General features: G+C 41.3%; 1 protein-coding gene across 5 annotated transcripts in view; it reads right to left on the reverse strand.

The window, feature by feature from the left end:
• RALGAPA2 (Ral GTPase activating protein catalytic subunit alpha 2) overlaps positions 1-27,238 on the reverse strand; it is a 278,920-nt gene that overhangs the window by 66,849 nt on the left and 184,833 nt on the right. For all 5 annotated transcript variants that reach the window (XM_045574683.1, XM_036417809.2, XM_036417810.2 and 2 more), the window contains one exon: positions 16,873-17,000. In XM_045574683.1, the coding sequence (XP_045430639.1) occupies positions 16,873-17,000 (128 nt within the window). The remainder of the gene's footprint in view (positions 1-16,872; positions 17,001-27,238) is intronic.

Here is a 27,238-nt window from a genome sequence, read left to right on the forward strand (position 1 = left end):
TGGGCCTTCTGGGGAAAACATGGAGCCTCCCACCTGGGTCTCGTGGAGTCCTGAGCCTACCTCTATGCAGTCCAGCTGCTGTGAGGTTACTCTGCTGTGAGCTGCCAAGTGTGGAGGCTGCACAAGAGTGATATGTCTGCAGCCCACGGCTGTTCCAACTATGCCAGCCCAGGTGCCAGACACATGAAAAACCTGGGTGAGAACCACCTGGCTGAGCCCAGTCAACCCACAGAACCATGTGAGAGCCTCCCTCCACCATCTCTTGAAAAACCTCTGCAAAAGTCTGTAGACTTCATCCTAAGGGTTTCCAAAGTGAGATGTGGAAGACAATTCTAGGGTTTCTATTAATATTTACATACTTTTATCTCAAGAATGAAATGAAGCTCACTGAAATTTAACACATGGCCTGAGGCTTGTCCATCTGTCAGAGTGTCCCAGGTCAGGCTCAGTCCTGATGGTGAGACAGGGCACAGAAGCTGCCACGAACTCCCTCAATCACTTTCACCACATGGCGATGTACTGTGGGACCCTCCACACTGAAGTCTATTCCCTTATAAATAGGGTCACCTTTTTGGTACCGAGGCAGGTCAGGACTATGAAATCTTTCCTACCTCAGGAAGATTTGCCCTCCATCTCAGTAGGAACGTCCTTATAAAAGCTCTTGAACAGAAAGATGAATTACTTATCTTTCCTTTTTATAGAAAGACACACGCTCTCAATTTGGTGACCTTCCCTGTGATGACAGGGCTAAATGTATTCAATTAATTAGCAGGTCTTTACTGAACAAATGTTTATTCTGCGGCAGGTGTTGAGGCTACATCGAGGGCTGGAACTACCTGGAAAACACCAGCATGGGGGGCGGAGGGGGCCTCCTGCCCTGGTGGTACCTGATGTTAAATATTTTGACTATGGCCATTGGAGGCATCAGTGAATAAGACAGACAAAAGTCCTTGCCCTCTCGCAGGGGGCACAACATGAGTAAAATGAGTAAGTAAGTTAGAAAGAAGTAAGGCTGTGGAGAAAAGAGATAGTCTAGGTGTGTCACTCTTGAGAGGAGAGGTGGTGGGAAGTGTGTGCAGGTGTGGGGGAACTTTCCTGGGATGTTGGGGACAACCCAGGGAGGACGGGAGGGAGTGAGCCAGAGGATATCCTGGGAGCAAGTGTTTCAGGCAGAGAGCAAGGAGCACTCGGGCTTTCCTGGTGGGACTCTGAGTGAGGCGGAACTCGGGAGAGTGAGAGCAAAGCCGTGACTAGTTCAGGCCCCATTTTCAGAGGGTGGCTCTGGCTGCGGCGCCGAATTAGACTGGGAGCAGAGGTGTGGGCAGAGGAGGACATCAGCAGGGCGCCCTTAGCCATACACACTATGTGTAGTGGATCGTACTGCTCCCCTAAAGTAAAAGGGACATATTGACACTGAGTGAGGGAGTATCAATTGCTATTTGAAAGAAACAAGCCACTGACAGAAGACCTGGATAGAAATGTTAAAAATGCTGCCTTTACATGGGAATTTATTGTCAAGGATGGTATATGTTTTCAGAAAGCTCTCATATCTGTACCAACAAAAAACTTGTAAACAGAATTGTACAAGCTGTTGCTAACCTTCCAAATAAAGACTGCCAATCTGTTTGTTTAAAAATGTGGTAATGCAACAACTAATATCACATCAGGGAAGATGGAAACTTCTAGCCAAACGTCAACAAGAACCTTCATAGAAATTGTGGCTAAGAATGAGCATCAGCATCATAATTTAGAGGCAAAGACAGAGACCTTCTGCCTAGTGGGTCTGTGTGTTTCTGCCAGGCCACGTTTCCAGGGACTGGTATGTCACCAAGGATCAAAATAAGCTGAGTTCAGCCCTAGACAGTTTGGCTCAGTGGATGAAGGGTCCCAAGTTGATCCCAGTCAAGGGCACATGCCTGGGTTGTGGGCTTGATCCCCAGTGGGTAGAGTGTAGAAGGCAGCTGATCAATGATTCTCTCTCATCATTGATGTTTCTGTATCTCTCTCCCTCCACCTTTCCTCTGAAATCAATAAAAATATTTTGTAAAAATAAGCTGAGTTCAGTGGGACTCCTTAGAATCACTGTTTCACAGAATGGTTAAATCAAAATTATAAAAGTAATGCAGTTCATGTGACCCCACTGTACTAGCTCAAACACAGTATCTCAGTAAAAGAAAAACAATTTACTAGTAAATATAAAATACTTCTAATCATTATTTAATCTTTGTCACATCCTTTTAAATTCTCACTGTTGAGTATATTTTATGTCATAATATTAATATAGTAGAACTTGTATATACTTTAAAAATAAATCATTACACATGTTTGAATGGCATGTTTGCAAGTTCTCTTTTTGTCTTCTGATGAGGTATGAAATATGAAAGACTGGAGACGGAGGTAGGGAGTGGTTCGAGGTGGGTGTCCTCACCCCTTCCCCCACTCGAGGCCTGCTCTCGCTGTCTCCCTCCTCCCCCCGGACTGAAATGCCAATGGAGGCTGCTCTCTGAAACAAATGTCTCAGCACCATGGAACAGGCCCAGGGCATTTATGTAATCAATTGTAATTAGTCTATGAATATCTTTTCGTAAAACAAAATGAAGAAAATTGTGAAATGCCCAGCATGTTGAGTTGTGGATGTATGATATACACATAAAGAGATACTAATCAAAGATGCACAAAAATTTGAGAACACTTTGAAGATGAAACCAGAGATAATCTTTTCCCTTAGAGTTCCCAAGGCCATCTGGTTCTCTCTTTTGTATCTTACGTTTTTATGGTTCCAGAAATGCCCATTGGGCAGGGCGCCGTGAGAGCAGGGGTTGCGTTCTACCCTATGTCACAGTATAATCCCTACTGGCTGGGCAGCCTCCTGGGGACAGGGCCACTCATCTCTGCATCTTACTGTGCTTGCACCGGCCACACCAGTGTTGGCTGAAGGTGGAACACGGAAGCATAGCTGCTCCAAGCGAGTTGCCAGGGCATGTGAGGCAGAGTCTGGATCCTGCTTGCCCTGCACCGGGGGCCTGGTGCAGGTGCTTCTGGTTATGGAGAATGAGGGGGGCGCCAGACCCTTTTCTCCATTACATGTACCCATTGGTCTGCTCCTGGCCTGTCCATTCATTCCTCACTCTATTCTATGGAGAGCATCCTCCTGCCAGTCTCATTCTGGGCCCTAGGCGTTGGGGATAGAGCAGTGAACACAGCCATGTTCCCACCTTCATGCTGGGGAATTGTGTGACTGCCCGAGGGAGGGCTTGCTGTTGTAGAAACCCTCCTAGGAGCAGCCTCTGAGCAGAAAGCAAAGGGAAGGGGAGGGGCCAGCTCTGCAGACTGAGGGAGGGAAGAGCATTCCTGACGTGTTGTTTCTGGGGATGGAGTAAGTTTGTGGGTCCTTAAAGGAGGCTGGATTTTTCTGTGGGTGAGAATGGGAAGCAATTGGAGGCCTTAGAGCTATGACATGCTCTAATTTCTATTTCAGAAGAAAAACTGGCTGCTGGAGAGTTTTCCGGGGACAGCCGGGAGAAGCAGGAAACCCGGGGAGACTGCCACGCTGGTCCAGGAGCTGTGAGCACGAGGTGTCATCGCAGGCTGGGAACCATGGGGTTCCACGAAGCGGCTGGATTTTGGTTATTTTGTGGATTCATTTAGTTTATGTGTCCTTCATTCCATGAATCCTTACCGTAATCAGGCTGTGAGGGATTATTATCGTAATTTTACGGGGACACTGACAGAGGTAAAGGTATTTGTTAAAAGCCACACAACTCGTTATTATTTAAATGAAAATTAAAACCCAAGGTCTGCCATCACATATCACCTGCTGACTTGAGCAGCACAATAAAAAGACATACCTTACGATTTATCTGGCACATGTAGGAAAACTGCTGCTGTGAAGGGAAGCAAATGCCCAAGAACTGAGCCTTCACCCTAAGGGCTCATTGCTAGTCAGTGTTACTGCCTAATGGGAGAATTAGAAAAAGCGTTGACATTGTTTTGATGTTTTTTAAAAAAAAAGTAAAGAAAAAAGTTTATTATCTTACTGGAGTTTTAATCAGTAGAATTTTAGTTAAACAAGGGTCTACACCACAAAGTCATGAAGGAAACTGGGGGGGCCCCAGCACACATATTTCAACAAACAAGCAGCTCTGAAACTCCAAAAGCACAGTTGATCTGCTACCTTATTTCATCTTCCTGGCCTAAGTGTGATATATGGGACAAATGAATCCAGACAAAAGGAATGACTAAAGTGTATAGAAATTTATCTCAGAGGAAGCCAATAAATTAAAAGAAAAACACATCCCATGCTAATCTGATAAGAGCTAAAATCAACACGAAGAGAAGGTTGAAATTCTTCAAAAAGTGGAGCTTATGTGAAGTGTTTATGCACAAGTACATGTGAATTTGTTTGATAAAATTATAGAGCAAAAGTACATTTGAATTTGTTTGGTAAAATTACACCCAGACAATGTAAGTGCTGTTTTCTAACGTGGAGAAGTGACAGGCAGGGAATGATCATCCTGGGAGAGAGGCATATGTTCTATTTCCCCCAGTTCATGCGTAGACAGTGTTCCTAAGCCATCCTAGAGGCTCCTCCTCTATTTTGTATTCTTTTACGTTACTTAAAGGGGTAAAAAAAAAAATCCTATGAAAATACTCCTTACACTTAAAACTAATTTGCATTTCTTTCTCATAGTCACATTAAAATTGGTTTCTTGGGAGTACATTTAGTTTTAAATATATGGAGAAAACACGTATGCTATTTTCTCACAGCCAAGCTGAACTCTCAGCAGGAAGATACAACATGACAATTTTCATCATCTTCTGGGAGACAGTTACGGTCCTTGGATGCTGAAGGCAGAACAGAGTGTGAGGAGCAGCAGCTCTCCCCATCAGCTCCTGCCTCCTTTAAATTCCACTGAGCATGGCAGTTTGGACGGAGACCCCCAAAATCCATTCTGTCCATCTGTTTTATTATTCTTAGAACAACTGTCAAAAGTTGCCAGGGGATCAAGTTGCAAACATACTAATTTGCCTTTGAAAAGTAGGCCCTGGGGGAATTCTGGAACTCTGCTTATAAATTCAGAATCCCATCAGCCAGGAGCTCGCCTACCCTTTGTGGAGGTATGAGGCTGCACTTCCAGGCACACATCTGCCTCGGAGCCGGGATGCTGGGCGCACTGATATGCTTATATCCACTTCATAGGCAAATAAGAGAGAACCAAAAGGGGTTGGCATCTGAAGGGCTGGCTTGTTCCCTGAGGAGCAGATCCGGAGTTTTTAGGAGGCAGACCCTTTGCTGATCATTGACGGATTAAGGACCTAAGCTTTGTACTGTTAGGTGAGTGGACATGGCAGAGGGACATATATTTTGTACTTTTTTACATCCTACGACCATATTAGGAAGGCTGAAATGAAGCACTGGAAGACATGAGCTAAAGAAAGATAAATGGCATAAGCCACTAAATAGTGTTTCATTTTTGCGATGCTGATAAAAGTGACGAGAAGGTCATTTTGTCCAAGGAAGTGTCTGTTTAAAATACTGTGGTGATTTTCTAGTGCATTGTTGGAAACTAAAGCAGTGTGCATTTCTCAAGTTGGCTATGTTAAAGGCATGTGCAAAATACACAACCACATTAAAATGAATCTTGACTCCCTAGTGGCTTGCATGGGACACCCAACCCCAGGGGTGGGGGCAGTAATAGAACAGGAGGGGTGTGGGGATGACAAAAGAGGACGGGGCTGGTATCGGCACTGATCCTCAGAGCTTCTCTCCTTCCTCCACCCACCCAGGCAATAAAGTCAAAGGCGTTCAAAGCATAGGACCTCAGAAACAGATTTGCAGCACAACTTTCAAAGTACCCACTAGAGCAGAGTCTGGTTAAATTCCACAGAGTAAATAGAAAGGACACCCTGTCAAGGCTGCCATGATGGCATCTGGGTTGTACTCACCCACATATTACCAAAAAACGTATTCTACTTTGATTAAAAAATTGACTTGAATGTGTTGCAAATTACTCCTGCTCCGAAGCCTGCTGGGAGCTTGCTGCATGCGGAGGCAGACAGCACAGAAGGGCTCTCACCATTCGGATTTGCCTGCTTTGTCCTTCTTCGGCTTTGCACAATCTCTTATTATAATAAGGCATGTATTATTCTTTTCGGAGATTTGAATAACAGAAAGTCTTACTTTCGAATATATTGCTGATAATCCCAGAGTCTACTAAATGTTCTGCGGATGCTGTTTATGGCATTATGTTCCTTTCAGAATAGGGCTGATAATTAGTAAACTGAAATTTGATTAATGTTGGATTAGGATGTTCTGATGTCTCGCTGCAATGTGTTGTTTCAGTCTGTGGGCACTGGAAGATCTTGTCCTTAGGAAACTTGTTCCTTCCCCTTTCCAGAATGTGAAGAGAAATTTAAAAACCTGATTTAATTTTTTTTTTTAAGTTTATAACGTAGGATTCAGATTTTCTTCACTCTTTCTTATTTGTTTTCTTACTTTGAAGCCGGAACCGATGAATTAACTATCTAAGCAAGAACAAAATAAACTGGAAATAAGTCTTCCTCTAAAAATGCCAACAATGAGCCCTTCCTGGTGATGGCAGGGTAACCTGCATGGATCAATGCTCAGTCTCAGCTCTCCCTAGGCCCTAGTACAGAATTTTGAGAATATGACTATCTTCTCCAAAAACAAAGGATCTGACTGATGTAAATATCATAGCCTGTGAAAATGACCATAGATGATATTTGAAGGAAAGATTTAAAAGAATTCAACGTTTTTGCTTTTTAACATTAAGGGCAAGGATCCTTCTTTCAGTTTTGTTAGGATTCTAAAGAGGCCTGTACTGGCCAGGATTTCTTCCCTGCTCCCCGGTCAGGAGATTCCACAGTTCCTCCTTGCCCGAGTTTCTACAATAAATTCATGATCTTGTTTGCTTACTGCTGAAGACGTGGGAGAAGCCGGGATAATGGCTCCCCTGGAAGCTGGGCCATTTCCAAAGTAACCAGCTGAATGCTGAAGAAATATTGTCATTTATGGAATGACCTTTTGCTCTTTGAATATTCAAACATGAATAAATGTTAAACGCTTAGAAATCCTAGTAGCACCAAGAAAAAACGGTAAGTAGCGTCGGCAAATTCCCTCTTGCATGCTTTTGACATGATGACCATTTCCACTTTTGTACCAGCAATATGTATTTGGGAACAACAGCGGAATTTGTGTCATCATGACCAAATGATTACGGTGCAAACCCGAGATTCTTCTGGGGCCCAGCAGGCTTCCCGTCCCTATGGAAACGAAGCCTCAGATATTGTCCTCCACTCAGCTGGAGGACAGAGCCACGGAGGCTTTTGTGCTGGGTGAGATTTCTTCCCCAACCTTCCCCAATCAGACCTCAGTGCTTCCTCCCAACTCGGTTCTAATTGAGATGCAAATTAATCTCTCTGGCTGATTACACTTCCCTTAAAGCTACTGACAAATGCAGCTGTAACCAGAGTTTGCGGACTTTCCAACAAGTGACTTCAGCTGTCAGTATTTGCATGCCCAGCCAAGGCCCAGCCTGCTCCAGGTCTCCGACATGTGGAGAGCTTCCCTTAGGCATTGCAGGCGTTTTATTTACGTGTATAAAATTTACATACAATTAAGAATTAAAAAAAACACACACAAAAAAACCCTACCACTATGTTCCTAGAATTTAGAACATTATTTAAGGCCTTGCCAGATCCTACTTTCTTACCCTGAACTTCTCTCCTTCCTGGAGGCCATGAATCTAATAGCAACGTTAGGTTTCCTTCCCACTTTCTACTTGTTCGTAAGTTTTCTGACTTTTACACTGTTTGAATTCATTCTGTCTTTCAAAAACGAAGTAAATTTATTGCTCCAAGGAAATGAGATTACTGAAGAGCCTTCACTTACTTGTCATGGAATCAATCAGATCCCATCAATTTCAAAATCAAATATAAAGTCACCATTCTAATTATCAGGATTTTCACATAAAGATCCTACAATGACTTTTTGGGGTGGTGAGAGAAGGATTATTATTCAGAATGCAATAAAAAAAGTAATATCATTCAATATAAAGAAAAATACACAAAATCAGTAATTTTCAGTTTTCTATTTTTTCTCCTGAATGCTACCATCTAATATGTATTTCTGCCAGTGCAGTTCACCCAAGAATATTGAGTACCTCCATGTGCAAAGCACTATTCTAAGTGTTAGAGAGCCAGCAGTAAACTAACCTTTAAAAATGGAACTAAAAGGATTTAGAAAATATATTTATATATACAAACATACATATTCTATTTGTAGAGCTACATTTATTGTGTGATTAAGACTTTCAATTTTGAAAAATGCAATTTTATAAAATATAATTTGCTTGTACCTTCTAACTAGTGGCTCAATGCACGAAATTTGTACATGGGGGGGGGGGGGTTGGAGATAAGGGGACTGTCCCTCAGCCCAGCATACACCCTCTCTAATCTGGGACCCCTCGGGGGATGTCCCACTGCCAGTTTAGGCCCGATCACTCATGCAATCTGGGACCACTGCCTCCTAACCACTCACCTGCCTGCTTGCCTGATCGCCCCTAACCATTTTCTGCCGGCCTGCTCACCCCCAACTGCACCCCTGCTGGCCTGATAACCCCCAACTGCCCTCCACTCCTGGCCTGATCACCCCCAATCGCCTCTGCCTCAGCCCTGGCACCACGACCATGGCTTTGTCCAGAAGGACGTCTAGAAGGTCTCCTGGTCTAATCAGCATATTACCCTTTTATTGGTATAGATTAGGGGTGTCGAACTCAATCAGAGAAGGGGCCAAAATCTAAAATCCAGCCTAAATCGCGGGCCGAATGGTTTACTGAACAGTCATAAACTGTCATTGTGATGGAAACGCAGCGGAGTGCAGTGATGACAGCGCGGTGTGGGCCACATTGCAAGGCCTGGCGGGACGGATTTGGCCCACGGGCCTTGTGTTTGACACATGTGGTATAGATTGTTTTTCATAAACAATTTTTTTAAACCAAATTATCTCTCTCTCCCTTTCTCTGTCCTAACACACACACACACACACACACACACACACACACACACACTCATAATGTAATAGCAGGTATATGTGAGAGGGATATCAACAAAATGGAACCAATGTCCTGGTTGGGTAACTCACAGTATACTGGGAGAAGAGGACAGCGGAAGGCCTGGTCTGGCAAGGAGAATTTAGAAGGCTGCAGGAGGGTGAGGGGTCTGTGTCACGGGAGAGACCAAAGGGGAGCCTTGGTTGGGGACAGCAGCGTGGCCAAGAGGGAAATCACGAGGGGGTCACTGTACCACAGGCCCACAGGGAAGGGGAGCACACCCTGTAAAGGACTGGCCTTGAGAGGGTGAGCACCTACCACAGATGGGAGAGTGGGAAGAGAGGAGGAAAGCTGGGATGGTTACTGATATTCCCTCAAGCATGTTGTCGGCCTGCTTTCTGCACAGATTTCTAGACTTGCAGTAACTTTTGTTATTACAATATTATTACAATAACAATATTCTGAGGGAAGAGCAGCCTCCAGCCTTTAATATCTCAATGGTAAAAAGTAAATACTTGCTGAGACCTAACTCCACAGCTGGGTGGTTCCAGTTTTCACACAGGGTTTAAAACTCCACTATTTGCAGGGTTCAGGCTGGTGATGTGATAATAACCACGGTGATACTCACTGGGCTCCCACTTGGCACCAGGCACTGTTTTACCGCTTGGCCCACTTACCCTCACCAACCTTCAGAGGGAGGCCAACTGCGGGGGTGGGGGCATGATGGTTGCACCTGACGCCAGCTGCAACACCGGGAGATGCGAAGGAGTGGACTCTGGGCTGTGGGGAGCAGGAGAGCATGCAGCCTGTAAGTAGGCCGATTGCTGTCAACAGGAAAGAAGGTTTTGATTCTTTGAGAAGCCAGAATCCAGATTTCTAAAATACAAAATCTCCCATTTTTAAAGGTGGCTGATAAATTCAATTTTTTTGAGTAATGCTGGAGGCCAACCGCAGTTCAAACAAAGCCCATCTGGGGGCTGAATCCGGCCTGCAGGTTTTGTAGGCTCTGGGTTTTGAATGTTTGCTTTGACATCGAGCTAACAGCTGCTTCCTGGTTCCCTCTGGTCATTGGTCATATTCTGGAGCCTCCGCTCCTCTCTAAAAGCCGCCTGGGCTCCTGAAGCCTTTGCTGCTACGATATAGACCTCACAGTCCTCGTGCTGCGGTCCAGGCAATGCAGGGCACTCGGCTACCACATCACCCTGTCCTCTCATCTTAACTCTGTGCTCAGCCAAACTCCTCCAGCCTTTTCCACTGTGGCTGCTAAATACACATCACCCTCATCCTGTACTCACAGCTGGCTACCCAAACCCAGGTCATAGGTGGCAGCCTACCTCCTAATCACATTTTGGGGGTTTCAGTGTGGCAGGTTCATCTGCTGAGACATTTCTGATTTCTGATTTTGCGTGAATAAAATTAGTTAAGGCATTCTAGATCTTTGTGAAAGTTGCTGATAATAAATTCGTTGGATGGAAGAGGGGTTGAGCTGAGCTATGGTACACACACTACTAGGGACACACGGGATCCAGTCAATGGGTGATCCATAGATTAATGCATTTTAGGTTTGGCCACCGTGAAGTCCCCAGCTCCCATGGGCCCACATTTCTCTCTCCCATCTGCCAGATGATTATGATACTTAGTCTTGTGTTTTGAAATTAAGATTTATATTTTTAAGTTTTCTCTAACCTTTGAGAATGAGTGTGTTTGGGATATTTTATTTGTGAATTAATTCTTTTCTGAAGTATCACATGCCATTTAACAACCTAGTCTAACAATTTTACAAGGAATCCATGCAACATCCCCAAATTCATAATTTAATCCTTTGAAATGAGGAAATTTTCCAGTTTTTAATACTAGGTGCAGCCTTTTAAGAGATGATTTAAAAAAAGTTCTTGTGATTCTGAGACTATTATAAAATAGTTCTAAAATCAGACATAGGTATGTGGCTTTGAAGGCTGGATCTTACTTGCAGGGCGCAATTCTTTTTTATTCTTTTAAAAATATATATATTTTATTGATTTTTTACAGAGAGGAAGGGAGAGGGATAGAGAGTTAGAAACATCGATGAGAGAGAAACATTTTTCAGCTGCCTCCTGCACACCCCCCACTGGGGATGTGCCCTCAACCAAGGTACATGCCTTTGACCGGAATCGAACCTGGGACCTTTCAGTCCGCAGGCCCACGCTCTATCCACTGAGCCAAACCAATTTTGGCACTTTTTTTTTTTTTTAATTCTTAATGTGTTCTCAGAGATTTGAGTTTTCCTTCCTACACTAAGACACTTGCTGTCCTCATGTGAAGAAGACAGAGGACAGCGTGGATTGGGCTAAGAACTCGACCTTCCGTCAGCACAGGGCGGAGCTCCTCTCTAACCCTGGTGTGAATATGAAGCCATTGGCCCACTCTGTGCAGCCACACTTGCTGCTCTTACACACCTGCCCTTTTCTTTCTCAGAGAAAGCCTTAATTTTATCTTTAAAAATCCCTCATTTCTTATTCCCTTTACAACCTCAACCCATGTATGGGAGTGTGCTTCCCCATGACAGGGCACAGTTCTACTTGAGTTTTTCTCCCATTCTTATACAATCTCAAGCGCAAACTCATTACTTTCTGCAACATTTAGTCATGAGTCCAGTCTTTTAAATCGCTAAGAAATGTATCCAAAATAGTGGTTCCCCTCATTTTCTTCCTGTGTCTTCTGAATGATGAGACTGCTGGCCAGCCAAGAATTTCTCAAATGCTGATGCCCTGGTAGAATGCACCTGGGATCTAATGTAGAGTTGTGTACATCTCTATTACCCTATACTTTGCCTTTGAGACTATGTACTAGCAGAAATGTGGGTTAGAACAGCTCTTTGCAGGCCTCCTGGGTGGAGTATCATTCCACACTGGCTGCGGGTCTTCAGCCCAGCCCTCTTCCCGTGCATTTTCCATCCTTAGGCACTATAATCCTTTCTTTCTTTTTGGTGCTGCTGTTATCTGTTTGCCCCTTTCCTTGAAGTAATTCAGTTCTAAGTCCCATTACACTCAATGGTCTAGGTAAAGACTTGAGGCTGCTAGCAGCAGTCATGCATCTGACCCCCCAGAAGCCTGTGTCTTGCTTGACCACGCTGCAGAAGGTAAAGCTTCATTCTCTCCTCCTTGCTTTTCCGAGACACTAGTTTCTCCTTTTCTGTCCCCTTCTTTCTCCCAAACCTAGTCTTCCAATGTGATGCCATAAAAAGTCCTCAATCCTCTTCTCATCACCCTCTGCACCCCAGCAATCCTAGCAGGTCCACACTGAGTATGTCTGCTTTATGTAGGCATCTAATTCATCTCCTGCCACAGCCAAGATAGCCCTCATTTCCTCACTTCATCTATGAACTCCTTTCACTGCCCCTATAATGTCTTTGTCCCCTCTATCATGTGTGTGTGTGTGTGTATGTGTGTGTATGCATGTATATGTCTTCCACACTCTGCTGTATGAAGCATCTATGCCTAGTGGCTAGGACAATGCCCGGCACATGGCAGGGACATAGGAAATGTCGGCAAAGGCATAACTGGTTCTGCATGGCAAAATACACCACATAGTACCACTCCCCTCATTTTCATACGCCTCTCTTAAGTATATGGAGACAAATGGAGGAAAGTAAAGGTTTTCTCAGAAAAAGGAACAAAGATCCCACTGGAGAGAACAGAAACAGGAGAGAAGGGCCATTTTTAAATGTGTATACTGTGAGAACAAAAGTTGGCAATATTAAGAAGTCATGCGTCTAAGAGAAAAGTTCTGGTATTATCCAACTTATCTAATAGTTGCAAATGAAACTAAATGTGAATGTGAAAGAATGAGGTACAGAACTACTTTTTCTTAGGCAGCCCCGTTCTCTCAGTCAAATGCTGACATTCCGGAGAGGAGAGATGGCAAGTGCCATTGAGACTATTGTTCTGCTGAAGTGGACGTTTATTTAAAAAAGCCACCATCTGTCTGATTCAGAGTGAACTCCTCTGAATGGGCACAATGCATATTGTGTGCAATCTTTTTCTGAAATAAGTTATCTGAGGAGGAGAATGAAAGCTCTGGCTCAAATGCTTTTGGAAACTTTTATCAACTGACCGCGCGGTTTGGTTTTGGAATCTTTAGTTGGCTTGGGAACTGTAAACATGACATGTGGCAAGCTTCCCATTTACAACACTCTTAGGCACAGGCACGGGCACTCTGATTGCCCACGAGGGATAGAAAAGCAGATGGCAGGTGAGTTGGCCCTCATCACTCAGAAGAGCAGTGGCCACAGGATGAAGGCTCCATTGGATTTAGCCCGGCAAGGAAGTTACCAGAAAACCCAGAGGGAACAAAGGGGCTAGGCTGAACTGTGACTGAGGCTACTTTCCAACCGTGCTGATATTTTTAGATCATTTAAGCCGATGGCATTTTGCAGTTTCCTATGAGCCTTCACCACACCGTTCTAATTTTTTGGTCATTTAGCCAAGGGTACATCAAATGAGAACTCCTTTGATATAGGTTCTAAGCTAGATTTACTGCTCAAAAAGATCCTAAGATTTACAAATAACAAAGCCATATTCATCCCAACAATGCTCCCAGTCCTCTGCTTACTAAGAAATGCTGTATTTTCTTGAATATTACTAAACAAAATTGATATGGAACTGCCCACATTTCTATTTCTAGCTAAATGTAAGACTGAATGTCAACTGACACTATTCAAGGAAGTTAAGCATCATCATTAGCTGGAGACAGTTATTGCAAACTAACACCACTGCCTCTTCATTAACAGGTTCAATGTTCAGCTCTCTGTGGTCAGTACAAAGGATTCACAGAACATCTGAACTAAACAGCATGCCCTTTGCTCATAAAACAGTCGTCTGGATACCTAGAAAGCGAACGACATTTTGTTGAAATGAGCAGTTTGGCAATGTTCTACTTAACAATTGCAATCTAAATATCAGAAACAAAACGAGGACACAGCAGTGTCCATATAAATGGCCCGTGTTGACAAAGTAATGTCCCTTTCTTTGCCAATACCCACTACTATACTTAATTCTAGGGAAACTGTCACAGTAAATCTTTCTCAGATTTTTGCTCTCTTAAATGAACTGTCTTTTCTAGGGCCATACACACAAGCTGCTGTATACCTTAAAGGGCCTAAGTTCATAAATCAATACAGTTTGGCCAAGGGATATACTCTCAGCTTTAGGAAGGAGAATCAAATCTAATAAACTCCAGGTCTAGAGTTCTCCAACTCAAACTGGGGGTGATGATGGTGGGTAGGGGGCTGTTCAGAGTGGGCACCAGACGGGCTTCATGGGCCTGTGACTGAGCAGCTGCTTACGACAAGCCCTGCTTGGTTTAATGTTCTGCTGCTGCCACCTTGAAATTCTTAATAATTTCACCTTTGATTTTGTGCTCTTTACTTCCAGTCTGATGAGACAATAGAGTATACACATGGGCAGAGGAGATACACATAGTATGTGGTCTGCTGGTTCCTCACCACTTGCCCTATGGGCACAGAATACCAGTTATGCCTAGAGTTTGGAGTGACCTTGGAATGACCCAAAGGAAGCACCTGGGAAGGGTGGTACTGTCTACGGCTGAGTAAGCGGGAGACCTGCCTACCCGGAGAGGCCACACGCTCCATCTGAACCAGATCTGGCTTTGAATGCAGAAAAAAATAAGGGTGTCTTACTTCACATGAATAACCAGAAACCCTATGTAGCCTTAGTTGTGTTACTTCCACGTACAGATGTTCCTCAATTTACAATGGAATTTAAACCCATCGTAAGTGAAAATGCATTTAATACACCTAACCTATTGAACATCATCGTTGGACAAATCATCGGACACAATAAGTATAGTGGAGAGCATTGGCTGTTTGCCCTCGTGATATGTGTCTGGCTCCTACACTTCCTCTCTACCTGAGGGCCTGGCTCAGGCAGCCTTGATGCTGTACTCAGAATAGAAGGTGCAAGGCAGGCCATGAGATTAAAGGGTTATGGAAGCTAGGCTTCCTCAGGTACCACCCAGAAAACCATCTCTGCTGAAAACTTGTTCTTACATGTGTCACAAGCATCCTGATGGACTTGACCATACAGAAAATCCTAAAACACACACAAATTTACCACTTGCAAACACTCTGACCTTGTGCTTGCTAAGTGTCCTGCTCTGCTGCCTGGGCTCAGCTTCTCTCTCATCCCTCTAACCTCAGTGTACACACTCTCTCTGATGAGGACTTTCCCCCATATTCACCTTCCTCCCATTTAGCTGTTTTACAGAACTACAGTCGCTTCTCTGTCTTTTCTATGAAGCACAGGGCAAGAACCTCATCTGCAATGTTCAACAAAACAACAAAGCATGCATTTTATAATGAGATGTTAGATAGGTGGAGAAGGTGACGTGACAAAAATCAAAATGGACTTATACAAAATGGAATTTTTGTTTGCAAATAATTTTCTTGCCTTCATTTAACATATTTGATGGATGAGTGTCCCACACATCCTAGTTGGCATGCAAACTGACAAACGGATTGCAAAATAGGTCTTTCTCATGTCTGCTGAGACCTCTTTTCAACAGCATGCGAAATAAAAACTCCACGCTGAAGGCTGAATGTATACCAGCCATAAGATTAAGCCTAGAGTGCTTTGCAGTAGAAATCACTGCAAAGAATGCCATCTCCCAAACATGCACCACCAGCCTGAACAAAGCATCAGGGAGCATGCTGAAGGGAATAATGCTACCCTGGCCCCTGGGGAGGGACCAGATGGGACCTAATAGCTCTTTTCTACTTCTAATTTCTATGATAATTCCAAGTTGCCACATGGCATATGTACCTTTTTGGAATCTAAAGACAGAATATCAGTCAATAAAGTGACCAGGATTTTAAAGCAAGGTATCTTTCATAAATTGTATCTATTCACACATGATATTTCTCACTCACCCCTCACCTCCAACCTCCAGTGACATATCACTTACAGTTAGGTGGGAGAAGTAGAGAGAACCAGGTCAAATGCAATCTGTTTATAATCATTACCAATACCAATTAGAAACAAAGGTTTATTATGAGATTAGTGCCTTGTACAGCAATTTTATGAAGTCACCTTAATTTCTTTTTCTTATAACCAGAGATCATGCCTGGATTTTAAACTGGCAGCACGCCAATTAACGTTTGATAAAAATTACAAAAGTGAAACCCTTTCTGTTTTTAGAGAAGATCAAGAATTAGAGGAGTGACAGTAATGATTTGGGAAAACTACAAAAGACTTTCTAGCCATTCCTACTAATGAGTTCAAACACAACTTGCTTAAGAACACCTTTTCCTGTCCTCCCAACCGGATGCGACTTCTGTCTCTGACCTCCTCCTCCTTGGCCGCTGTTTGTACTCTCTGGTGGCACTTGCCACATTCTTTGATTTATTAGAGTCATTTCATTTGCTATTGGTTTCTGGGAGGCCTTCTGAGTGACCCCACAACAGACTGCAACAAATGGGGGTGGCTGCAGGAGGAGACTGAACTTGAGAAAAATACCCGAGAACATACACATGAGCATCTCTTTAGTCACAGCCTCGTAAGTGCAAACTTACGTGACTAAATTATGAAAAAACAGCGACAACCTCTGAGTTTATTGCAACATGGAATTATTATAGTTAACATAAATGAGCAAATGATGTAATAAAAATCATGCTATGTTATTTCGACACAAACTGAAAACCGTTTCCTCTTCCCTCTTCGGCCCAGTCGTGAATACTTACCTCGGATGAAACACTGCCAGGATTCGGGGATAGCTAATAAGTTGCATATTTAAAGCAAAAAGATACAAGCTCTGGTAGAGCGGGATGAGGCACTTCACGGCCCGGCTCGCGTTGATGCACGTGGCACAGATGAGGCTTGGCAGTAGCTTACCACTCACGATGGCTCCATCAAACAGAGGCCCGAAAAACGGAACCTGTAGATCCGAAACAGAAAAACACTTCATTAAAAAAACAAAACACACATACAAAAAAACAAACCAAAAAAAACAAAAAACAGTTAAAGTCAAACGGAAGATGTGAGAACCACCAATGGGTGTCGCAGACCTGCCATGACCATGAAAAAGGATTGCTCCACCATGCTCCTCTGCGATGGCTTCTTTGTCTTTAGCAAAGCTTCTAAAGACACATTGTTACCAGGTTATTTTTTGTTTCATGCTGCCATTTACAAAAAGGCATTATTCCTTTTAAGTGCCTATATCCTGTGGATTATTCACAATAAGCAGCCTCGTCTCACTGCATACCTCTAGCTTTGCATCCTCCTAAAAACAATTTTGGAACTGGATACATTTCTGCATGGATCCTGATTTTTATTAACTATTAATAGAGATGACTATTCCTCTTAGCAACTAGTTACAGTCCTCATTGTTCTTGAACCTTCTTTTTCTCTGCTTCCAAGATTTGCATTATTCTCATTTCCCTCTTTCTTTAAAAAAAAAAAAATACTTTATTGACTTTTTACAGAGAGGAAGGGAGAGAGATATAGAGTTAGAAACGTCAATGAGAGGGAAAGATCGACCAGCTGCCTCTTGCACACCCCCTAATGGGAATGTGCCCGCTACCAATGTACACCAATGTACATGCCCTTGACCGGAATCAAACCTGGGACCTTTCACTCCGCAGGCCAACGCTCTAACCACTGAGCCAAACCTGTTTTGGCTCTTTTTCTTTTTTTAAATATGTTTTTATTCATTTTTTTTTACAGAGAGGAAGGGAGAGGGATAAAGAGCTAGAAACATTGATGAGAGAGAAACATCGATTAACTGCCTCCTACATACCTCCTATTGGGGATATGACTGCACCCAAGGTACATGCCCTTGACTGGAATCGAACCTAGGACCCTTCAGTTGGCAGGCCAACGTTCTATCCACTGAGCCAAACTGGTTTCTGTGCTTCTTTTTCTTTTTTAACAAAGGCTCAGCTTTCCTTCACTGGACCCACTTCTATATATGGGCAACTTATGAAGTTTTGGTGTCTGCCTTTTGGGATTTTTTTTTTTTTCCTTCTCTCTCTCACCAACCCCCCCCCCCCCCCCCCCCCGCCCCACCACCACCAGAATTTTATAAACTGGACTCCATTCACTAATGTAGGGATTGGCAGCATCATGAGGTCAAAGATTGGGTCTGTCTTGTAACTCTTGTATTTATTCACCCTCAGATTTGCTCATTCACTCACTCAAAACTTTTTAGTATGTGACAGACACTATTCTATTCACTAGGAACACAACAGCGAATAAAAAAAAAAAAAAAATCCAGACTTCACTAGGCTTGGAATTTATTGGAAGTTTCAGAGAATAAATAGCACAAATACATAAAATATATGAAGTAAAGGTGCTAAGGTGAACAATAAAGCAGGGAAGAGCAATAGGCCTCTTTTTGTGAGGGGGAAGTTCTCCAAATTCAGATCACATGGTCAGGGAGAGCTTTAAGTAAGTACTTGATAGAAGGTGAAGAAATGATCTGCAAGCTATGATGTCCTTCTGGCACAGGAAGAACAGACACAATGGCCCTGTGGTGGGAGTGCGGCTAAGCAACAGGGGAGAAGCCACAGGGCTGCAACTGTGTGAGCAAGAAAAAGGACAGAAGGAGATAAAGGTGGACAGGTAGTAATAGGGGCCTCGTAGGAAACTTTAAGCTTAGATTCTAGATTTCCGTTCTGAGGAAGAAGCAAGCCTCGGAAGTGATGATCTAACCTACATTTTAAAGGTACTGTCTGGCTGTTATTTTGGGAAAGTTATGGACACCAGTTAAGAAGTTACTGAATAATTCAGGCAAGAGACGATGATGGCTTGGAACAGAATGATAGCAGGAGAAATGGGAAGAGGTGGTTGGTTTCTGGATATAGTTTGAAGGTAGAGCTGACAGGATTCTCAGGATTATTAATGAAGTATAAGAGAAAAAATAAATAAAAGGAGTCAAGGATAATGCCATGGTTGTATAGTCTGGCACTTGGAAGGCAGGAGCCACCTTTTCCCGAAATGGAGAAGACTGAGTGTGTGTGTGTGTGTCTGTGTGTGTGGGGGGGAGGGGGTGTAGGAGGGAGTGTCATTAGCTCAATTTTACACATGCTAAGTTTGAGATGCCTATTAGATTTCCAGTGGTAATGTATAAAAGCAGCAGAATATATATCAGGCTAGAAATCAAGGGAGGGGCTCAGGGTAGAGATTTACAGAGTTATTAATTTATAGATGGGGCTTACAGTCACAAGATTGGATAATCAGATGAGCACGAAAAGAGGTTCAAGGACTATATTTCGTGGCCCTCCAATGTTTAGAGGTTGGAGACATGAGGAAGAATTTGCAAAGAAAAGAAGATTAAGAAGGAGTAGCTGGAGATGGAGGAGCAAGACGTCCAATAAGTAGCACTGCACCGGGCATACAGTTAGAATGAAAATACCCGTTGAATAAGTACATTAATGAACATTTTAAATAATTTAGATTAATGAATGAATATGGGTCTCCAGCCTATGTCTTCTGACTTGTGTCAAGGACAATCTGTAGAACACCTTTTCTGTTATTGGTCTCAGGGGAGGGTCTTGGGATCCAATGGTGAAAGGTTGTATTTGCCCATAGGAACTTAGATAAAACAACCATGGACTACATTTCACAACAAAGATGTAAAAAACCTTTACAAATTGTTAGCAAATCAAATGCAGCAATATACAAAAAAAAAAAAAAAAAAAAAAAGGTATCCTGACCAAGTGGTATTTTCCATTAAAAAAAAAAAAAAAAGCAAGGTTGATTTAACATTCATAAATTCATCAATGCAACTTATTACATTAACAGAATAAAGAAGATAAACTACATGGTATAAAGAAAGCACGGATAACCGAAACCGGTTTGGCTCAGTGGATAGAGCATCAGCCTGTGGACTAAAACATCCCGGGTTCGATTACAGTCAAGGGCATTTTTCTTGGTTTAGGGCACATCCCCAGTAGGAGGTGTGCAGGAGGCAGCTGATCGATGTTTCTCTCTCTATCTCTCTCCCTTCCTCTCTGTGAAAAAAAAAAAAAAAAAAAATATATATATATATATATTAAAAAGCATGGATAAAAATTCATGATATAAAAAATTTCCCAGCAATCTGGGAATAGATTTGATAAAATTTTAAAGGAAAAAAGTATTATATTATAATTAATGGTGAGATATTAAATGTTTTCAGCCTGAGATTTGAAAAGCTCACTTCTTCTATTCAACATTTTGAAGATCCTTGTTATTATAATAAAGAAAAATAAGAAAAAAAAGGAACTTGAAGATTTAAAAAAAAAGTAGTTATTTTTATTCCCAGATAATATGATAGTGCATATAAGAAATCCAAAGGAAGTTAACTAGAACTAATAAGTAAAATTTGAAAGATCACATGATACAGTATTTCCTTGAAATCAATATTTCTGAATGTTAGCAACTAACAGTTGGAAAAATAATATTTAAAAATGCTGTTTGTGATAGCATCAAAAGCATTGAGTACTTAGAAATAAATGTGACAAAAGCTCTGCAAGACATCTGTAATTACAATGAAAGACAGCTAGAATAAATGGAAAGATGTACAATGCTCACGGATTGGAAGTTTCCATACTGTTAAGGTATCAAGTCTTCTGAAATTGAGTTATAGATTCTGCACAAACCAAATAAAAATTCTAGTAAGCTCTTTTTATAGATATGGACAAGCTTATTCTAAATTTATATGGAAATAAAAAGATATAAATTATCCAAGACAATTATAAGATCTATATTACTGGACACAGTGTCCTGGCATGAAGCAGCCTCAACAGATACATGCTGCCTGAATGACTGAGGGAAGGCCTGCAGCTCCCCAGGCTCTGAATGCTAGACAGTAACCAAATCTGTCGCCTCTCTTCACATTCCTAGAACAAGATCTGTTGTGACCGTCTGCCTTTTACTTCACAGAGATGGCTGAAAGGTCAGAGAGAAAGAGGGACAGGCGTGGCCCTCGTGTCCTGAGCAGGTGTCCATAGCAACATCTCTTCTTTTGTTTGGTGGATTTGAGAAAAGGGCTCCACAGTGAAAACACAGAGATGTAAAAACTGCAAAGATTGGGCAAAGCTGTTTTGAGATTAGTACCTACAGCACAGAGGAAGCAGCCCGATCTGAGGAAACTCAAATGCGAACAAAGAAGGATGGGATTTAGTTCTACTAGAGATGACAACTGAGTGTTTCCTGCTAACGCAGTACTGGGGGAGTGGGCATCTTAATTGCAAGGAGAAAAATCAATGAACGAGTTCTCATCTTCCAAATCACTCAATGTTGCCTATTGCCAGTAACAATAACAACAAATAAGAAAATAAGAAAGAATAATCCTTTCTTCTCTCTTTAGCAACACCACACTGAAAAAAAAAAAAAAAAAGAGTTTATTTAAATATAGTCCTAGCCCTTGCCTGTGGCTCAGTGGATAGAGCAACGGCCTGTGGACTGAAGGGTCCCGAGTTCGATTCAGTAAGGGGTGTATACCTTGGTTGCAGGCTTGATTCCTAGTGGGGGTTGTGCAGGACAGAGCTGATGGATGTCTCTCTCTCATCAATGTTTCTAACTCTCTATTCCTCTCCCTTCCTCTCTATTAAAAAAAAAAAAATCAATAAAATACATTTTAAAAAATAAAATAAAGTCCTAGAAAAAAATAAGTGCACTTCCTCCTACGATGCCCAGAGGCGAAGCTGTGTGGCAGGATTTATGCAGAAAACAAAAAGCAAACTAGTGAATTTCAGATATAGCACAGAAAATATATCTAAGGATAAATTCTCTAATTCTGGGGGCAAATTCATACAAGAGATACGTACTCTATGGTTTAGAAAAGCAGACATCAAAAAGATGAAAGAAAATAGGAGGGCAATTCTATGAATAAAGTTGTTTCAAGAGGAATCATTTATTTATTTTTTGTTTTATTATTTTTTTTAATCCTCACACAAGGATATTTTTCCATTGGTTTTTAAGAGAGTGGAAGAAAGAGGGAAAGACAGAGAGAAATACCAATGTGAGAGAAACACATTAATTGGTTGCCTCCTGCATGTGCCCTGACCAGGGCCTAAGCTTGGGAAGAGCCTGCAACTGAGGTACTTGCCATGGACTGGAATCAAACCTGTGACCTTTTGGTCAACAGGCTGACGCTTTACCCACTGAGCAACACCGGCCAGGGTGAGTAGAGATGGTTAAAAGAGTTGTGAGGCTATGAAAACAGTTGCATGATCACAAAAATGTGGAAGAATATGAATTGGCATCATCATGAGAAATAGCAGAAATAGCAGAAATACCCACAAAGTCACATTCTGTAGCTCACAGGTAGTCGATGAGAGCTATCTTGTTTTCTGATAGGAAGCAGGATCTACCATTTGCCACTCGGCGTACATTCACTCCCAGCCTCTGGCTGGCCAAAGGAAGGAGGAGAAGGCAAAAGAGAATAAGATGTATATATCAAAGACCAACTAAAGAAGGGGAAAACAATGTCAACTCTTGAGGAAGATTAACTGAGCAGTGATTCTCAATGGCCAAATTGTTATGAAAGCTAAAGCAGGAGGTAGTAGTTAATCATAGGCTATAGATTTTTTCCATCTGTCCTGAAGCTCATCTTATATATAAATGCTCTTTATTATTTTCTGGCAACTGCTTGTGGGTGAATCAGATAATCTTTTAAAAACTGGACAAAAGGAACAACATAAATCCCTTGTATCCAGAGAATTGCTCTAATTAGGAGTGGCAACAAATTAGACAATAAATTTGATTTTGATGTAACATCTGCGAATGACAGCTGCCTTTTCACCAAATTCTCAATGACATTCCTTTACTAAAAATAATAATAAATTACCAAAACAGAACAAATTGCAGTAATCTATTTAATAATGTATTTTAGTAAATTCTGGTTATTTTCAGTTATCTTTTCAAAATAAATGATTCTTCACATATTCAAGTTAACAACTCACTTTCCCCAAAAATTTCCCAGAGTATTTTAAAGTGTATGATTTAATCTCAAAAAGGTTATTTTATTGGTGTTGAGATAAATACTTAAGAAAACTGCACATTTCAAATAAAAATTTACACAACCATGTAATAGTCTAAGCATGTCAAACTTACAACCCACAACAAATATTTTTGCAGCCCAGCCAATATAACAGTATGTAAAAAAATTTGTAGCTTGATTTTTATAATATCCTTTTAATAAAGTTTTTGTAACTTGATTTTTACAATATCCTTTATACATGATTATTAATAACAAACTACAATGTTTGCTAATGACTGATTACTATAATCATGTTGCATTCATTTCCCTTATGCACAGGCGCACCATTTCTCTCCACTAATACTAGAAGCGAATTTTTTAGCAGCTGACTGCCACATCATTCTAGTCTTGTACTGACTTGTCTGGTGTGCGCAACAGGTAATATTTTGCTTTCGAAGAACAAGAAAAATGGGTTTATTTGCATTACCCTTATTAAATTTGTGCATTTATTCAGAGTCTGGTAAGTTAATGTTCAAGAAAAAATACTAATTTTTATTAAAATGTTCTATTATTTTATGTTAATGATTACTATTTACTTCAGCCCTTTGTATTCAGCATGCCTCTATTGAAATAAACCTACGTTTCTATGAAAATTGAAGCTTTTGGTTTTTCTGCAGTTCACTTAAACCTTGTTTATTTGGCCTGTGTTAGCCTTTGAGTTTGACATGCCTGTTGTAGTCAAACACACTCCGTATATAATAAAGCCACACCAGTCAAAGATTTTCTTCCAAACACAAGTACCAACACTGGCTCCTCTTGGACTCACAGGTGCAAAAGGTCTTGTGACTTCTGGTGCACTAATTCGCCTTACCCAGCATTTCTGGGCACTCGTTCCAGGTGAAGGCCCTGGGCTAGCTGTCTTCCCAAAGAGGGGCACATACACACTCACTGGGGTCTGCAAAGGACCTAGATACTACCTCAAAAGCAGCCTGGTGGGCTGGGACAACTTAGGAAAAGATCGGCATTTAGGAATGAGAACATCCAGCCTTGAAGGGGCACTTAGGACCCTGAAAAGACTGTAAAGATAATTTGGAATCCAACCTGAATGTGACAGGAAGCTGAGGTCCAAAGAAGTTCAGAGATCTGCCCACGATGCCCACCCACTTGCGGCAGCATTGGAGCTGGAACTTTGGGATCCTATCTCCCAAGCAATTACTCTCTCCTGCCTATACTTCTGAGAAATGATTACATCCTCCTCCCTATTTCTCTCATGCCCATATCTGCCAGGGCTGAGTGAAACAGCAAGTGGAGGGCACGCTACTTTGTTTTTCAATCACAACACTGACACTCTGGTTGAGGTGATCAGGAGGATGCTTCGCCAAGCTTCCTCTTTTTTCAGCTGCTCCAGGGTGAAGCTGCCTCAACATGGTCAGACAGTCACCAGACAGTCACCAGTGTGCCTAGAGATAAACATGTGCAAAGCGCTAAAACTTACTTTCACAAATTCATAAAAATAAGTGTTCTGAACATCAATATTGCTGTCACTTACTGGAAGGAGGAAAGCAATACGGATACTGACCACAATGTGGGAGCTTTATGAATCACCTTTCTGCATAACAAATGGGACATTTTAACAAACCCTTTAAATCACTCATATGCAAGTCTTCCCTGACTGCCGACTTAGTAATGGAAGTAGGAAAAAAACAAACAGAAGTCTGACAATAGCACATTTCTTTTCTGTAAACAAAGACTACTGTGTCGATATTTGTGGAGCTGGACTTACTCTGAAAGTAATTTCACAGTGAAATGATGTCGCTAAGCACACTGATTTTTATTTATTTATTTCTTCTTTAAAAACTTTAATGAAAAGCTCAAGAAGTGAGCAGGCCCTTTTATGCGTGAGGGTTTTTTTTTATGCTCACTGTAAGCACACTCATACTTCTTCAGCATACCATTTTGCAAATGCTGTGTAAGAGGTGGTGGATTCTGCCAGACACATAATTTGTATATTTAAGGGAAGTGTATGGAATGAAAAAGCGAAATATGTTAAATTTCAAAGGACTTGAAAGCAATGCTGTCTGTGAGCTTGTATTACAAATAGCCCTACATTATTACATACACTATTAATGAGGCCGAATGAATGAGAGTACAATTTTGAATATGCATGACTCTGTCCAATGAGCAGGACTTTTGTGTACTGATGAGATTTCTTTTCCTCTTAAAAAAGGGATTAAAATTATTTTTAGAGAGAAGTATGGCTTCCCAGAGACCGGTAAAATAAAGGTGCTTAAACCACTGAGTTGCACTATATTCAGATGAAATGCAGACGTGCTGAAAAGAATGGCTTTGACTCTACCTAGAATTTTTGAAATCTGTACATATCCTATCCTCCCAAAAGGAGTATTCTTCAACTTTCAGCAGCTGCATCATGACAATTTCTAAACAAAAAAATAATGATTTTTGGTGGAGATCCCTAAATGTCGGCAAGGTTAAATAAATAAACCTTCTGAGCACAAAGCCTTCACTTTCCTAGTAAGGAACACAAGTTAAAAGACTAGGGAATGGGTAAATTATTGCACCAAATGGCTGAGAATTAATCTCTGCTGACTAGCTGTAATCTAACGAGACGTCTGTGTCCCAGGGAGCCCGCAGCATGTCCCTGGCGGTATGTGCAGTGTGTCGAGTCTGCGTGGCACCCTTTGTCCTCGCTCGCAGGCGGCCTTTCCCCTCATTGTCCGTAATATCCTCATGCATCTGGGACGCGTGGAATGCATTCACACTAACAGACTGACCATTGTTTTCTCCCAGAAGCTTTGTTGAGCAAAGACTGCATCACGGTTACTGATAATTATATTGCTTAATTAATCAAGACAAAAAAATTTGCAAATCATTGCCTGGTTGCCAAGCAGGGAGATTAAAAAAAAATGACAATAATACAAGCTGAAGCAATATAACAAAAGTAACAGCTATCTGATCAGAAATTCTTATATAATGAAGCTATTAATGCTAAATCGGTTAATGTTAACATTGCTCCAGGTGTCTCTACTTAGATGCAAACAAAAAGGCTAACATTATGGATATAAAAGGCCAAATGTTGCCATGGATTCTGTAACCTGATAGAGAGGACAGCCTTTTCATTTGATTAGGGAATGCAATTTAAATACCAGGGACTGAAGCCAAACAAACAGACTTTCCCTCCGCAAGCCTCCTGCATTCACCCTGGGGTCAGTGGTTGGTGAACAAAAGGTCAGCCACACTTGCCCTGGAAATGTCTGGATTAATTTTATTACATTGTAATGGTTTGTACTTTAAATGTAGGGATAACACTAAATTTCCAGTTGGTCATTATTCTCTTCTTCCCTTTAGGCTTTTTGAATTGAAATATTAAGAATGCGATTTGCTCAATTCGTCTTGTCAGAATTCATGACCAAATTTTAAAACTTAAATTACATTAAAAAAATTTTAAAAGGTCTGTTACTTGTTTTTATGCATTATAAGTGTAATAATACCTTTTATGTTCTTTATATATTATAGAAATAAAGGCAACATTTTTAAAACATGAAGTGACATTTTAGAGGGCCATGTTGAAAATGAATAAAACCAATTAATCCATACTAAATATTAAAGAAACACATTTTCCAGTTTTGAAAGTTACTGGATAATAAATTTATTGATTGTCTAAGACTAAAATTTTTAGTTTAATTCTTAACTTAGAAGTACTCTTTATAGATAAACATAAATGTTACTAGCACTAAGAGCATTTTCTTGTAAAAAGAAAAAAGAGAGAAAACTTCACATATGCAGAAACCTAAATCAAAGATAATACAAATATTTAATATGAAAAACTTTTGGCATCTTCGCTCCCTGAATAGAAAAGAAAGCTCCCTTTATGTCAGGCTTCTCACCAGCCAGAGGGGAACTTTTCTGAATTCGTGACTAGTCTGAGAAATAATCATGTCAATCTTAGTGTTTATTATTTATTCTATTTTTATATAACAAAAAATATTAACAGCAATAATAATAATGATAATAACTAATACTAATAGTTAATAGTTAAATAACTTTTACTCTGGGCCAGGCACTGTTTGAACCACCTTTCATTTTTTAGCTCACTTAATTCTCCCAACTTTAACAGTTTAGGTTAGGTTATATACCCCAGTAAATCTCAGTTTCCTATTATTTTAAAGCTTAAAAACACTGAGTATTTA

The sequence above is a fragment of the Pipistrellus kuhlii genome, unplaced genomic scaffold (assembly GCF_014108245.1).
Source record: "Pipistrellus kuhlii isolate mPipKuh1 unplaced genomic scaffold, mPipKuh1.p scaffold_m20_p_6, whole genome shotgun sequence".
Taxonomy (NCBI): domain Eukaryota; kingdom Metazoa; phylum Chordata; class Mammalia; order Chiroptera; family Vespertilionidae; genus Pipistrellus; species Pipistrellus kuhlii.